The following is a 17209-nucleotide window of genomic DNA, read 5'->3' as shown; positions in this document are numbered from 1 at the left end:
CATGCACAAGGTCAATACGCCCGGTTTTATCGAGATCGAGTCTTCGCTTAATCGCGTGGTAGTGTGGTATTTTAGGAAGAATGTAGATAACGTAGCACACAAACCAGTATTGCCTCTAATGCCCAAAGAGGGGGATACGCTCAAGTTCAAGTCGTGGTGTAAAACGGAACGTCTACCGTTCGTAGTGTACGCCGACTTCGAAGCCCTACTCCTGAAAACGTCTCAGCGACAAGGTGCTAATACAACGGCGATGCACACGCACCATCCTATGAGCTACGGGTACTTAGTAGTCGCAGCGGAAGGGGTGCCAATAGAGTTGTTTGAGCAGTTTGGAATTCCTAGGACTCCCGTCGTTTTTCGCGGCTCGGTGACCGAAGATGATGTGGCCGACCGATTTATCCAGTCCGTCGTTGACGTGGCCGAGAGAATAAACAATTTGTATAAGACGATCAACGTGCCGATCATCATGAATACCGGAGATTGTCGCCTACACGCGGCCAAGAAGTTGTGCGACTTGTGCGTGGAAATTTTCACCGAACAAAATTGTAAAACTGCGCATCACGACCACTTATCGGGTCGTTTTTTAAAAACATTGTGTAACGCGTGTAATCTTAAATTGAAAACACTGAAATTTGTACCGTGCTTTTTACACAATCTTTCGAATTATGATTCGCATTTTATCGTCTCGCATTTGGCTTATAATAATAGAGCGATTTCGGTGACAGCTAATAGTGAAGAAAAGTTCATATCGTTTTCGAAATATATGAATAATACGTTTTCCGTAAGATTTATCGATACTTGTCGATTCATGACTTCGAGTTTAGCACACCTAGCCCAGAACCTAACGACCGCAAACTATCACAAGTTTCGTGAAGTTGCAAAAGTTTTCAACCCGGTGGAGATGACGTTGACCACACGGAAAGGAGTGTTCCCGAACGAATATGTCGATTCGTGGGACAAATTGAACGAGACGGCCCTACCGCCTAAGCCCGACTTCTATAGCGCGTTGGCTGAGGCTCACGTCAGTGACGAGGATTATGAACACGCTACTTGGGGGGTGTGGGATCATTTCGTCTGCAGGACCCTCGGCGATTACAGTGACCTATACCTAAAAATCGATGTTCTGATCAGCGCTGATGTGTTTGAGAATTTCCGTGAGCTTTGCATGACGACGTTTCACCTGGATCCGGCACAATATTACACCTCTCCCGGGTTTAGCTTTGACTGCATGTTAAAGTTCACTTCGGTAAAACTTAAACTTTTAAATGACTTTGAGAAAGTTTTGTTTCTTGAGAGCGGAATGCGTGGTGGCTTGGTCCAGGCGAGTAAACGCTATGCCAAAGCTAACAATTTCAAGACGCCCGGGTACCGAAACGATGAACCCGACACTTGGCTCGTATACCTGGATGGTGATTATATATATATTCGATATATTGTATGAATATTAATTGTTGTTTTTATGTATATAGCTAATAATTTATATGGGAAAATACATGCCGATTAGCGATTTCGCATGGTATCCAGGGAATCCGGAAGTCGCGCTGGCTCAGCTGGAGTGGATGGGCGAGACCGACGATTTTGGCAGAATCTACGAAGTAGACATCTCGTATCCACAACACCTGCACGATGCCCACAACGATATGCCGTTCTTATCCCACGACAGCATACCACACGGATCAACCGTTCGAAAGTTGATGGTGACATTTCAGCGAAAAGAACGCTACGTCGTTCATTATATGAATTTAAAACAGGCCATGGCCCATGGCGTAGTAGTCGAAAAGGTTATTATAATTATAGTTATTATTATTATTATTTAACTTAATCACACAATTCAGGTACATCGAGTGTTGGAATTCCGACAATCTCCGTGGTTAGCTCCGTACATCGCGCTCAACACTGAGATGAGGAAACGTGCAACCAATAAGTTTGAAGAACAATTCTTCAAAGATTTAAACAACTCCGTGTTTGGTACGTTAGATTATTTTCACTTCAACTTAAAACTTTCACTTCAACTTTAAACTTTAAGCATAATATCATTTAATTCTAGTATATCCAGGAAAGACGATGGAGAACATGAGACGTCGTGTAAAGCTTGATCTTCTAACACGACCAGACAGACTACGAAAGCTCATCAACCGCCCGACGTTTAAACATTGTAAAATTTATAACGACAATTTCGCCGCGGTCACTCTAGATAGCAAAGTAATCGATTTCTGTAAGCCCATTTTCATCGGGTTTACAATACTCGAACTTAACAAAGTTCTAATGTACAATTTTCATTATGACGTGATGTAACGATACTACGGTGAAAATATAAAATTGTTATATACCCATAGGCGCAATTTGGGGGGGGGGCTTGGGTGTGCTTAGCACCCCCAGTTTTTAAAATAGCACCCCCAAATTTTTTGACGTTTTTTTAGATTTTAATAGTCAGCAAATAGAAAAACCGTTTTTATTGTATTATTGCATTTAATCATGCGATGAAACGTTTTTGTATACTGTATGCAGACAGTAATAAAATAACGTGTAATTCTATAATCGGTGTAATCACTTTTTATAAAAATATTTTACAATTAAATCAAAGTGACAATTTAAATTTAGATTATTTGATGTTGTTATTTTGTTAATGTAAATACCATAGAACATAATATTCCATATAAATACTAAAATACTGTAGCGATGGCGGTAACACACACCCGGACGGCCATTCGGCGAAAACGCTGGGCGCATTTGCAGTGTGACTGTGTGAGTGTGTGACAAACCAGTGAAACCCCAATGTACTGTATGTTATACTATTATGGTTTTATCATTGATAATGATAATAAATAATTCTATTTATAACATTGACTCGTGGGTAATTTCAATAGGCAATTGCTTGTATTTATCGTCATTCGTCAGTCTGCCACAGTTCCACCTCTGAGCAACGAGTAAAATAAAACAATAAAGTTTGATTCGTAAATTTGTTTATGGTGTTCCGTTAATTTTTTTATGTTTATTTGAAATAACTATTTGAGTTACTTTGTTTAATAAATTATAAAATCACGTAAAATCATAAAAAAATGTTTTCAATATTTGAAAAGTATAAATGCAACAAAAAAAAAACCAATTGTGAAGCTAATACAGAAATATTTACCACTGCCAGTAAGTAAAAATCTATAGTCTTTACACTAAAATTTAAGCTCCATCGTTTTACACTTTTAACATTATTTTCATGATTATATTCAATGATCAATTTTATATTATAATAGGTACTTCCAGTATAACTTCTGAATCTGAAGATATCGGTATTATGGCTGATATGCAAGAAGTAATGGATAAAGATGACAGTACATTTATCGAACATATTAGTATGGATCCAAATGTGTCAGTTACAAGTGATTTAGGAGATATTAACACGGGACCTGCACGCCCTATATTACAAGTCAGTTTTCAATTCCTACTAAAAAAAATTGTCAAACTAACAGGGCTGCTACAAAGTCACTTTTTGTCACTTTTTTTTGCATTCTCATGAAAATAGTCAGTTATTGTCACTATTTTGTGTAACAATAGGAGATATGTGTTGTTTTTATCTAGATATTCAAATTAACAAAATTGAATATAAAAGAGTCTATGAAAATATCATCTAAAGTCCAAAATAGATTGATTGATTAATAACTGACTAATTAATAATTGTTATTTTAATTTGAAAGAGGTAACATTATAATTAAGTTTGTAAACATAAATATTAACATTTTTTGTTAAAATATAAATAATGTTTTTTTTATTATTAATTGTAAGTCAATTAAATAACTATGTTATAAATTAGGTCAAGAAAGACTGATTTAAATTTAATTTAAATTATATAATATTAATTGATGACAATATAGGTAATGTAACTTGATTTATTAAAAGCTGAGACTTAGGTACCTAACTTGTTATCAAAGTAATAATATAGTAAAGTTGAACATACCATTTTAATTTATTTTAATCATTCAATTTTAAATCTGGTTAATATTCAATTAAAAGTGACAATATGATATTTTGTCAAAAAAATCAAGTCACTTTTCACACTTTTTTAAATTTAAGTAACGGTAGTAGCCTTGAACTAAACAAATTCAAAATGTTTAACAAGGTTTAACAAAATTTTTTTTTAGGTATATCCCAAAACCAAATTTGGTATTCAAAACAGGTCTTTTTCAAGCAAACTGTATTCTAATTATGATTGGCTTGAATATAGTGTGAGGAAAGATTTGGTATTTTGTTATTTTTGTCGAATATTTGGTTTGGGAAATTATAATGAAGACACTGACACTTTCACTACTAAGGGGTTTCAAAATTGGAGAAAAGTAAGTTACATACTGTTTTAACCAGTTACCTAAAAAATGCATTCATAGCTATAGAATGCCTAGTAGACAGTAGTTATTATTACTTGTATTCTATTTTGATAATATTTATATATGCAATTTTTCATTATAATCAATACTGTATTATTGTGTAAATAATAATTTGATATTGCTTATTATGGACAATTAGATTAGAGAGAAGTGTAACTCACATTCTTCTTCAAAACAACACTTGATTAACAAGACAAAGTATACTTCTTATTTGTCAAGTAAATCCAAAGGTAGTGTAGTCTCTAAGCTATCAGAAGGACATCAAAAAGAAGTAAATGAAAATCGAGAATACTTAACAAAACTAATTGAAATTTTGTTATATTTGAGTCGCCAAGGAATCCCACTTCGGGGCCACTTTGAAGATAAAGACTCTTTGAACCAAGGTACCTACCAAGTGCTCAAAATAAGCAAATATTTTTTTAAAAACTCATAACAAATATGTCATTTTTACAGGAAATTTCAAAGAGGCTTGTCATTTACTAAAAAAATTTGATCAACAATTTGCCAAAAAATTTAACTGTACAACTAATTATTCCAGTTGGTCAATTCAAAACCAAATTTTAAGTATTTGTGCTCAAATGGTTAGAGACAAAATAATTTTAGAAGTACAGAAAAATGGATTTTTCGCTTTAATGTGTGATGAAGCTAGGTAATTAGTTTAAATATATTATATACAACTCATAAATACCAAATAACAGTATTTAATTGTAAAAATATAAAGTGCTAAATTAATATAGTTTGTTATCTTATTTAGGAGTTTCAAAGGTGAGCAAATGTCTGTGTGTTTAAGGTATGCTAAAGATCTCGATATACACGAACGGTTTTTGGGATTCTTAGAAGTTTCTAAAGGTCATGACGCAGACTTTCTCGCTACAATGATTTTGAATTTTTTACAAAAATCTAAAATAGGAGATTCTCATGTTATTGCCCAATCACATGACGGAGCTAGTGTCATGTCTGGCCATTTGGGAGGCGTGCAAGCAAAAATTAAAAATAAATTCCCTACAGCAATTTATACACATTGCATGGCGCATAGATTAAACTTAGTTGTTGTAGATATGTGTAAAAATATCAAAGTAGGTACCTATTTAATTGTATTATGTCATTAAAAAGCTATGATTTTTAAAATTAACAATTATTATTTTATAAATTTAATTAGGATGCAAGAAATTTATTTAACATATTAGAATCTATATACATTCATTTTGCATTTCCTTCAAAGAATCAGAAGTTGCAAGAAGTTCAAAAGGAGTTAGGCATGAAAAATAAAACTATGATCCATATGTCAGATACACGTTGGGTATGTAGATATAAAAACTGTGACGCTGTCATTACAAATTTTGCTGCTATTTTACAAATATTACATGGAGAGATTGAAGAAAACTCGGATAGGAATGTCAGCCAAGCTATTGGTAATTAATAATATAAATGGCTCAATCTCATTAATTTAATTAGTATTAACCTAATGTAATAACCAAACAATTATATGATATTAAATATTTATTCTGATCATCAAATTTTAATATACCCATTTTTAATTTTCAGGTATTTATTCTTCTATAACCAAAGGGTCTTTTGTAGTTAATTTATTTATTTTTAATGAAGTATTGTGCATTGTTAATATACTCAGTAATAAGCTACAACAAAAGACTGCAACATTGGGGAAAGCTGTTGGTATTATTAAGGCCGTTATAGATACTTTTGAAAAAAAAACGATGTGATGGTGAATTTTCTGTTTTATGGACTAATATAAAAGGATTTGCGGATAAACATGATATTTCATTGGAAGTGCCTTCAAGAAGTTGTAAGTTATCAATATAAGTTTAAGTGTAAATTAATATATGAATCATTAGGTATTAAAACTATATTTTATGATATTTGATGCAATAACTAATTCTAGATTCCAAACGAAATAGAAGAGAACCAAACTACTTAGCAGATTTTAATGTTACTACAACAACTGCTGCTGAAGTTGAGAATGTAGAAAACTCAGTTGAATGTTATTGGAGAAATCACATATATTTTGTAATACTGGATACAGTACTTAACAATTTAAAAACACGCTTTTCAGAAGAAAGTATGAAAATGGCTTCTGCTGTTGATAATTTTTTCTCACTAGATTTTGAAGAAAGTCAATATTTTATTAACCACTATAAAGTAACTATAAAATTATTAAATATTCACATGAATCATATTTGATCATATTTAAATGTTACCTATTACACGTGTGTGTGATTTCAGGATATATTAAATATTGAGATTAAATCATTAATGGCTGAAATGATTGTAGCTCAAAACTCTTTGAAAACATTAAACCAACAATTTGATATTGAAAATTTAAAGAAATCAGTTGAAAAACATGTTTATCCAAATTTATACAAATTATTACAAGTACTAAATACTGTTAAATATTATTTTATATTTTTGTTCCATTATGGCATTATGATAATGTAGACAATTTAATAATTTAATGTATTATAGGTTGCTTTGACACTTCCAATCAGTTCAGCTACTTGTGAACGATCATTTTCGGCCTTGAGAAAAATAAAAACTTGGCTAAGGGTATCAATGGGTCAAGAGAGATTGACAGATTTGTCTATATTGTATATAGAAAAGGACTTAACAAATAAAATTGATATAAAAGAAGTGATACGTATTTTTGCTCAAACTGAAAGAAGAATAATATTAGAGTGAACTAATTTGAAGCAAAAATATCAATTAATTTATATCAATACTCAGTTTTATAAAAATAAATGTTCTTGTATAATGTTATAGTTTTTGCACTTATTAATTAATTTTTAATTAAATAATAATATATTTATCTTACGTGTTCTTACGCTGTACTTAGTTAATATTAAATTTGTAATTATTGAATGAGTATTGTACGGGTTGCAGTCGTTCCAGGTATCCATAACTATGAGATAACATAAAAAAATAGAGGGGCTTCAGCACCCCCAGTTTTTTCATTGAAATTGCGCCCCTGTATATACCGACACAGGTGCGCATTGTATACTTAACACTTTAAATAAAAAATATATTATAATAATAATTATTATTATAGATTCGCTTTTCTACCAAGTATCGACTAAAGATTTTTACGATGACTTGATTAAGAATCCAAACCTCATGCTGCGCACGGACACGTATAATTTGCCGACCGATCACAAGGGTTACGCGGGCTCGCGGAAAAGGATTCCGGGATTATTCAAGGACGAGAACGCAGGCAGAACTATCTACGAATTCGTAGCGCTGCGCGCAAAGTCATATGCCTACGACGTGGAACGCGAAGTCACCATTCGTGCGAAAGGCGTTATGAGACACGTGATCAGAAATCACCTCACGCTAGTCGATCATAAGCGCTGTTTATTCGCCGATGTGGACGACGACATAGAATCCGATGAACGAGACGACGAGTTTGACTTGAGCATGGGGAAAATGATTGCAACCGACTGCGCGAGACTGGCCGTTGCGCGGATACATCAAAACGCCTCAACGAGCGTGACTGCGCATTCCCCACCACCATCACCCGTACAACCGTCGCACGCTTATAGTTATATGTCTTTTACGCCGTGTAGAGAAAATGTCTCTATACGGTCGTTTAAGCATGAAATTCGAACTATTAAAACTGTGAAACTGGTATTGAACAGATCGGAAGATAAACGCCATATTCTAACCGACAGAATAAATACACTCGCGCACGGACACTATCGCATAAATTATTGAATTTGTCCTATTATTATTATTGTTTAACTGTTGTATAGCTGTTAATATAATATAATACCATTTTAAAATTATCATAATTATTTTTATTATTATTTTGGTACTACGCGTAGTAAGAAGCACTTAGCCTTATCACGAAGCGTGCATTCTTGTGTATTATAATTATATTATACGTCTCCTAAATTCGTATACAAATGTCGACTATTAAATAATGAAACCTTATAAATATAAAATATTTCATCATCTCGTATTTGCGAGGACAAACCTTATAATAATTATTAAATAATATATTTTTTAAAACCAACTCATTGCTCGGACAAAACAATTATATATATATATAAATGTATATAATTATATTATACGTCCCTTAAAACTATAGGATCTAGATAAAATAAAAATAAAAACATATTTTTAATTTTTTTTATTGAAAACAAGACATAAAAATATTTATTTTTTTTATTTTTTTTTTTAAGTTACATTAGACATCACCCGAAAAACGAGCTTAAGCGGGTACGAATTTAATAATAAAGCTTCTTTTACTCATCCCCCGAAAATTGAGGTTTACCGGGTCAGCCTCATGTTGATTGTTGTATTTCATCACTTGGCAATTGCACCGACTTGGGGAGAAATACGTTGATTATCCCACCGCCAGCCGGATCTTGTAAGACGCATGCCACAGCCGTTCCAAATTTCGTCTCCACATTATTCATCGATTGTACACGGTATTCGGTGTCCTTTGTCAGCTCCCCGATAGATAGATTCAACACGTTCGTCTGCCGCTGGAGCGAATTTAAAACATCCATAATTAACTGTGAACAGAAAAAAATAAACGTTAGAAAAAAAGTAAATTATTTAAATTAATTGAATTAACTCACTTCTTTAATTAGACGACGTGTGTGTAAAGTCGTGTGATGAAGTCGACTTGATATGGCCACATCTGGGGTTGATGGCTGGTCATCATGTAACAGAAATGGTTTACTGAGTTCGATTCATATGTTGTAAATGAAAATTGTCGTGATGTGTTGGACAATCCCAGTAGAATTTTCAACTGTGATGAAACTGGTTTACAAACATTTCCCAAATTTGGTAGAGTTTTAGGGCCTAAAGACATAAAAGATTTTTATGAAATTGTTCAGGGACATGAAAAAGAGTGTATTACAGTGTTATGTACATACTCAGCTAGTGGTGCTGTTCCATCACCAATGGGATTATACCCCTATAAAAGACTTCAACATCAATATTGGCAACGTTTCTTGAGGATTGGGTGATTGGTAGATCTGACTCTGGGTGGATGATAAGTAGTACATTCTATGAATATATTTCAAATGGATTTTTTTCATGGCTGATCAAAAACAATATAGAATTCCCAGTAATATTGTTCCTTGATGGTCATAAAAGTCATTTAAGTTTGGAACTTGCTGATTTTTGTGCTGTTAGTAAAATTATTTTGTACTGCTTGCCTCCGAATAGTACCCACATTATGCAACCGTGTGATGTTGCTATATTTAAACCACTAAAAGCAAGTTAGAAAAGTGTTGTTGGGAAAAACAAGAGATCAGGAAATCCAATAACCAAAATAAATTTTGTTAATTATTTCAAGGAAGCATTCGATTCAGTTCAAACGAATTCAATTACAAATGGTTTTCGAAAATGTGGATTGTTTCCGTTCAATGCTGATGCAGTGGATTATTCTAAATGTATTTCAAACAAAAGAAAAATACTTTATCTTACTACAAGTAATGATCCAGATATTTTTACAATAGAACAGTATAAAATTACATTAAAAGTTCTAGAAAAGTACTTAGGCAAAACAAATATCGAGCAATTTGAAGACAAGCTGCTAAACCCGGTAGTTCTAATAAAAGATTTGCCTTCTTTATTTGATTTTTGGGAGAATATCAAACAAAATATTTGTGTAGAAAATTTTAACATTATGGACATTGATAATATGCTAATTGAATTTGCTTATGATAATGCCTGCCAATTAAATGAAAACAATCAAAGTTTGACCAATTCTATGACAGAGCATGAAGATGTTATACCTCTTGGTATTATTAATGTAGGTAATATTTTCATATTTATTTATATTTATTATACAGGGTGTCCCAAAGAGATCTGACATTCTGACAAATGAAATAACATTTGTTCTAATAAATATATTTTTTTAATTTCTTTTAAATATACAATAAAAAAATAAAAAAAAAAATAAAAAAATTTTACAATAAAAAAATAATTAGATTTAAACATGCACTTATTTAAAAATGTTCTTATAAAATATTTAAAAAAAACTTTATTATTATTTGAAATTACAAGGTTTCTAACATTAACTAGATCGTAATTTACTTAACGAAAATATTGATATTTAAAAAAATTGTAAAAAATCAGCCAACAAATTTTTATTTTCAGTATTAAAAAATAAAAAATGTAGAACAAGTGTCTATGAATTATATTTAAAAGAAATTTAAAAAAAATATTTATTAGAACAAATGTTGTTTCATTTGTCAGATTGTCAGATCTCTGTGGGACACCCTGTATATTTTGAATATTAATAGGTGTGTTTTAATTTTTCAAGGTGCTAAATTGGCGAACATTAATTTTGAAGAGATTGGATTAATAAATACAGCTGTTGAAGAGATAATAAATAATTTTTATGAAAAACTGAGGAGACTGAAAATAACATAAATATAGGTATAGAAAATAAGACTATACATAATTTAAGCGAAGCAATTGAAGAGACTGAATATAATTTAAATATAAATATGGAAAATAATACTCCTAAGAATTTAAGTGAAACAATTGAAGAGACTGAAAATAACATAAATATAGGTATGGAAAATACTCCAAAGAATTTAAATGAAACAAAAACTACAACACTTGCTGAATCCTGGGGAAAACATTTATTTTGGGCAAAACCTGATATTAAAAAAGGAAAAAAAAGAGAACAAATATAGCTGCCATTTGCTGTCACATCAGTTAAGTGGATAGAACACCATGCAATAAAAGAAAAAGAGAACAGGAACTAACACAAAAAAGAAAGCGAAGAGAGGACATTCAAAAAACGTCTTAAAGTTACCAAACCAAAAAAAAAAAAAAAAAACAGGACAAAAGTAGAGAGAAAAAATACCAATACATAAATTAAAACATGTTGAAGACGAAGAAGATGTGTGTTGTATATACTGCAATGAACCATACAAATCATCCAAAACAACGCATTGCCAGTACGAGCGCTCTATCGTTAAATTTTAGCGTAAAATGATCGTAGTAATGTGGATTATGAGCTGTGTGTGATAATGTTGTGTTCATTACAGGTTATGTTATTTTGTACTTTTATCAATTTTATCTTTTACGTACTCTATTATATTCATTTTTCATTTAATTATGAAAACAAATTACCTACCTACATTATTTTTTAATGAAATTTAAAATAAAACAAAAACATGTCTAACGGAATTTGAACGAGAAGCATCTTAAATACTATTTGAGAAACTTCGTGAATCAAACTAAGCAACATTACAAGATTAAATAATCAATAATTTTGCTACTATAAAATCTAAAAAAAAAAATGTATTTAAGAACTTAAAAATGAAAAATTTGGTTTTTTAAATTTATTTAATGAATCAACAGTATTCAACACCGTATCAAATAAATATATAGCTGTTATGTCAAGCAATTTTTTTTTTAAGGGGCCTCCAATTGGTGGTTGTACACCGACCTCTTTAAACTTAGATCCGGCACTTCATACATGCATGTCTACGTCCTACATACATAAAACATTGTATTTTAATGTGTTAATTTTTTGTTTGTATATTAAATTTGAGTAGACATGCTCCGAACGTTCAACTGCAAGCTCGATAGACAGTACTACAATTAGCCACCAGCAGCTAGTCTATTTACCCATTTTTGATAATACGGATATCATCGATTTAAGTTTAATATCGGATAGTGATGAGGATGATAAAACAGTCACTGATGGAAATATTTCGCGCGACGACGATGAAAGAAATTCAATTTCAACAACGATTTCTGCAGAATATATTCCGTCGGATGATGATATAAGCGGCGGAGACTCGGTGCGTGACGAAGATGATAGAAGTTCGACTTCATCAACGATTTCAAGATGATGAAGATGAAAATTAATGTATTGTATTGTATTTTGTCATGGTAAAAAGTTACATCAAATTACAAAAAAGTAATAACAATAATAGTTACCTATTTGTCTATGTATCTATGTAATATTTGTATTATTAAACTTGATATAACTTTTGACAATGACAATAGTCACTTATGTATATTATTATACTATATTTATTGTAGTTACTAATTTACAATTTAAAATCTCGTCTCGACCTGCCACCTGCTCTGACTCGTATCCATTGGCGCAAATAGGTGGGGGCTTGGAGGGACTTAGTCCCCCCATATTTATGCCAAGTCCTCCCCGTTTAAAAGTCAGTAATTAGTACTGAGAATATATAATTTTTAGAAAATATTATAGTAGGGGCTTTAGTCCCCCCAAAATAATTTGTCTATTTGCGCCTATGCTCGTATCGCTCATTATTTCTCTGTATCGGCTAAGACCTTTTCTAGTTTAGTAAACTATAATCAAATACACGACAAATGTCATCTTCTTTGGGGGTGTCGCAAATCCACCGTTAAATATATCCAATGTTAGTCATAATTATTACAGTAACGACTCTACCAAGTTTAATTTTAATACGGACGTCAGTCCAATGTCCACGGATAATTCTAATTATTATAACTCTTATCGGATAAACCTAATCACATTGTTTACCTGATAACATCTTAATTTACAAAGTACGTATTAAGGATCCCTCCAATATAAGATTATCTGGTTTAGTGCTTCAACTGTCTTAGATTTAGACACACTGATAAATTCTGCAGTAGTAAACCACGGTGTTCACATTGTTTCAGAAACCAACCACAGAAAATAAATCAAATAAAAAAAACCACAAAAAAAAAAATAAAATAATAAAATAAAATAATAAAGAAGAAAAAAATAAAAAGATTATGGCTGTTGAAAACTTAATTTTCCCAGAAGCTGATCAATTTAGCAATAAAAAACTGGTAAGTAAAGCTCACCCTTTTCCCTAAATTGTCTCATGTGCTCTCCTTACACCTAATGTCATTTCTGCTGATAACTTATCCATTATCACTCCTAACAATCCAATTGGTTACCCATCCTCATTTCTAGATTATAAGCTAACTATACTGATAATATTTTAAGGTGCCATCAAAAAATAAAAATAAAATGTTATCAACCAACCCTTAGTCATTAGTAACCTAACCTAACCCTTCCTTCGCCTCCAAATAGCCATCACCTCCCCATCAGCAACCAGGCGGTACACATATAAGGTTAGGCTACGTGAAGTTGGCCCAACTTTTAATATTTTTGTTTCACGATAAATGTTTGGACTTGCAAATACTTGCAAATAACTTGCAAACAATGGCATAGATTTCGAAAAAATTGGAGACTTAATATTAAAAATTTATATGGTTTTAGAACAGCATGTATCTAAAATTAAAAGTAAATAGTTTTTATAAATATTAAAATCACCCTGTATAGTGAGCTGTATTAACCCCTAAGATCATATACAATGGATAGAGCTACTGCATTATAAACGTGAACTTCGGGTTGAAAACAACATTATGAAGGTGACGACTGTGAAGACTATTTAAAATTCAAATTTTGTTGCTGATCCAGACAATGTAACCAGGCAACAAATTCAGTTTTAGAACTTAATAAAACTAAAACTAATAAAGCAAATGCTGAATACAAAAAGGATTCTCAAGAAAAAGAGAATTATGAAACTAGATATTATTCAATAGATCTACAAAAAATAATAGTCTTACCATACTTGCCTAATATCAAAGCATCATATTTCACTAGCATATTGGTAGTATTTAATGAGACTTTTGCCACAATTAAAAAGGAAGCGCGTACTGAACAAAATAATATGCAAAGGCAACCTACACAACTTCATCAAAAACCTATTACTCGAACGTTCCTTTCAAGTCAAATCATCAAACTGCCTATCTGATACCTATACAAGAAAATGAAGTCCCTCAGGGTTCTAAAATTTCAGTAACACTTTTTCTGCTAGCTGTAAATGACATCTTCAAACACTAAAGCCAATCATCCACATGCTATATGCTGATGAATTCTCCATTATGTGTCGTAGCAACAGCCTTATACCAATCAAACAAATACTTCAAGACGCTACATGTGAACTAATAAAGTGGTCAAATACATCAGGGTTTAAATTTTCAACTGAAAAAACCAAACTTATTATATTCAACAACAAAAACAAAAATAAAATGTCAAATAGTATTGGCAAACATACAATCAAAAACGAAAAAAATATTAAAATCCTTGGTATAACATTTGATTCAAAATTGGGCACCCCACATCCTACAACTAAAACAAGCCTACGCCAATCGACTTAATATAATTTAAAAGTTATCACATACATCATGGGGAGACCACACCTCGGTACTTATCAACATCCACAAAGCTCTCATCCTGACCAAACTATAATATGGATCATCTCCATTTTCTTCAGCGAAACACTGGCAATTAAAAAAGCTCGAAACATTTAACACAGGCATGCGACTTGCAATAGGGGCATTCCGTTCTAGTCCAATTGACAGCATATCCAATATAGCAGGAATACCCTCCCTATCACTGAGATGGGCAGAACAGAAAACCATACTGGCAGCCAGAGTATATAGATCCACTTAAGGAATTTCCTCATCCCCCTTAAAGATATTCAAAAACCTACAAGAAAAATTTGACTTAGACCAGATTATACCAGCAACTATCAGGAACTACATCCAAAGTGATTTCTCCATAGCATCTTTTTCATAAGAGTGACCTTCCCCCTTAATTTTCTAATGGCATGGGGTATCTGTATATTATTTTTACTATTTTAGGGTGATCCATTTAAGGTAAGACACTTTTTTTAAAAAACAAACATTGATGATGATTATTTAATTATTGTTGTTCTACATACCATTATATTATAATATATATAAATGTATAATATACAATGCTATAAATAAAAAATAATATTGAGAGTATACTCTATGTGATCTTCACAGCGTATTACCCCTGCTATCAAACTATTTTATTGTTATTGTAATTTATTTCTGTAAACAAACAATATTAAGATAACTATATAACTATTTATATTGTAATAACATTATAGGTTCATTTTCATACTCTTAAACAATAAATCTATAATGAATTGGACTTCTTCTGTAAATGGTGAACCTGGGATCTTTAGTGAGGTCATGCAAGCTATACAAAATCTAAATCCACAGGACAAACATTGCAACTTATGCTTTGATGCTATGTCAATATGAAAGCAGGTTATATGGAGTGACAAGAATAATAAGTACATTGACTATTGTGATATTGGTAATGAACTTCAATTGGAAGGAATAAATACTGAAGCGACTGAAGCCTTATTCTTTATGCTTATAAGCTTGAATGGTAGATGGAAATTACCAATAGGTTATGTTCTCCAAAATAAAATTACTGCAACACCTCAAGCGGAAATTGTCAAATCAATTTTAAAGCATTCTCATCAATCGGGGTTAAGAGTTTGGGGTATATTATGTGATGTATTATACACAAACATTTCCACAATGAAAATATTAGGTTGTAAACTAGGAGATAACTACAGTTAAATAAAATATTGGTTTCCACGTTTTGTCAATTTGAAAAACAATTGATTTTAAAGTAGCACAGTTGCTACCTACAAGCACAGTTACTTTTTGAGCAATTATTAAAGTACAGCGATATTTAGAGGACTCATATATTAATAGAAACTATGATCCTCTAAAGTGGTGGTATGATAATAAACATATCCTTACCTGAGTCAATTGGAAAGAAAAATATTATGTGCTCTTGGCAGGGATGGGCAAATTACCAAAAATAAAGTAATTAATTACAAATTACATGATTGTAGAACATTGAATTACAAATTACAAATTACATAATTGAATTACTTACAATTACTTACAATTACCAATTACATTTAAATTTTTTATTACAATTGTATTAGTTAATTATATCATTATATGAAAAAAAAGTGTATAAATTAAATACAAAATACAAAAAACATTGGAAAAATATAATAAAATAAAATATAAATTAAATAACCCCGTAATTTTGGTTATCTTTAAAAATATAAGTTTTTCGAATTGATCGTCAGACAACCGGGAACGAGTAGGTGCCATTATAAAGCCAGCAAATGAAAACAATCTCTCTACCGATGCTGACGAACAAATATTAGTATTATAATGAATGAATAATTGTTTAACAACAGGATAATTGTTTTCAATTTTCTTAATAGTAAAAAATGTTCCATCAAAAATTGGATGGTTGGTATTTTTTTGAGAAAATTCATCAACGTTAATTTTTTACTTATTAATAAATAAGGAAAAAGTAAAATAACTATCAATTTTTAAGTCGTTATAAGTGACGGACGACAACGAGATGGTAACTAAAGTCTGTGTACGTAGACACGAAGTGTACAGTTTGTACATCGTACATTCGTACAGTACGATTGTCAATTTATACATAGAACAAGGACAATTAAGATAGTATAAATGTATAATGTTATATTTGTCTATATTATCTGTATTTTGTAGTAATGTTCATCATAAAATTATCTTTCAGTATCGGTACCGAATGTTCGATAAAACTTATGCTGTATAACTTACATACATATAATATATTGTACATTGTAGAAAATCCTAAATTATACATTTTTATCATTGAAAAATTGTAATTCTTTATACCAATTACAAAGTACATCAATATTTAATAATTAATTACCAATTACATCAATATTTAATAATTAATAACCAATTACAAATAACTGTAATAGAAAAGTACCCAACCCTGGCTCTTGGAACATCCTTGCCGTGCGAAAAAGTATTATCTAAGGCTGGACTACTTCTAAGTTATCGGCGCTGTAATCTAAGCAGCAAAAAAGCAGAAATGTTACTTTTCCTTAACCATAACACATAAAGTTATTATAATTGTATGGCAACTAGACTGTTGATTTACAAAATTTACATTAAGCCTATCC

At 31.4% G+C, this 17209-nt stretch overlaps 1 protein-coding gene, 1 long non-coding RNA gene and 2 pseudogenes across 2 annotated transcripts; all 4 read left to right on the top strand.

Annotated features, from left to right (window-relative positions):
* The first annotated feature begins 1640 nt into the window (after positions 1–1640).
* On the top strand, positions 1641–8096 carry LOC149055602 (uncharacterized; annotated as a pseudogene).
* LOC149055604 (uncharacterized) lies at positions 4164–4901 on the top strand. Its single transcript, XR_016191737.1, has 3 exons — positions 4164–4325; positions 4513–4756; positions 4827–4901. It is a non-coding gene; the product is annotated as an uncharacterized LOC149055604 (long non-coding RNA).
* LOC149055603 (zinc finger MYM-type protein 1-like) lies at positions 4946–6094 on the top strand. The gene is made up of 4 exons (XM_089225546.1): positions 4946–5022; positions 5128–5449; positions 5596–5785; positions 5919–6094. The coding sequence occupies exons 1-4, from the start codon at positions 4952–4954 to the stop codon at positions 6092–6094; spliced, it is 759 nt and encodes a 252-aa protein (XP_089081672.1). The 5' UTR covers positions 4946–4951.
* A 924-nt stretch (positions 8097–9020) lies between the features above and the next one.
* On the top strand, positions 9021–12214 carry LOC149055601 (uncharacterized; annotated as a pseudogene).
* Positions 12215–17209: the final 4995 nt, after the last annotated feature.

This window comes from Diuraphis noxia, unplaced genomic scaffold (genome assembly GCF_037042655.1).
Source record: "Diuraphis noxia isolate RWA-SAM2 unplaced genomic scaffold, SU_Dnox_SAM2 contig0004, whole genome shotgun sequence".
NCBI lineage: Eukaryota > Metazoa > Arthropoda > Insecta > Hemiptera > Aphididae > Diuraphis > Diuraphis noxia.
Note: the sequence above shows the minus strand (reverse complement) of the source record. Positions and strands in the feature narration are given on the sequence as shown.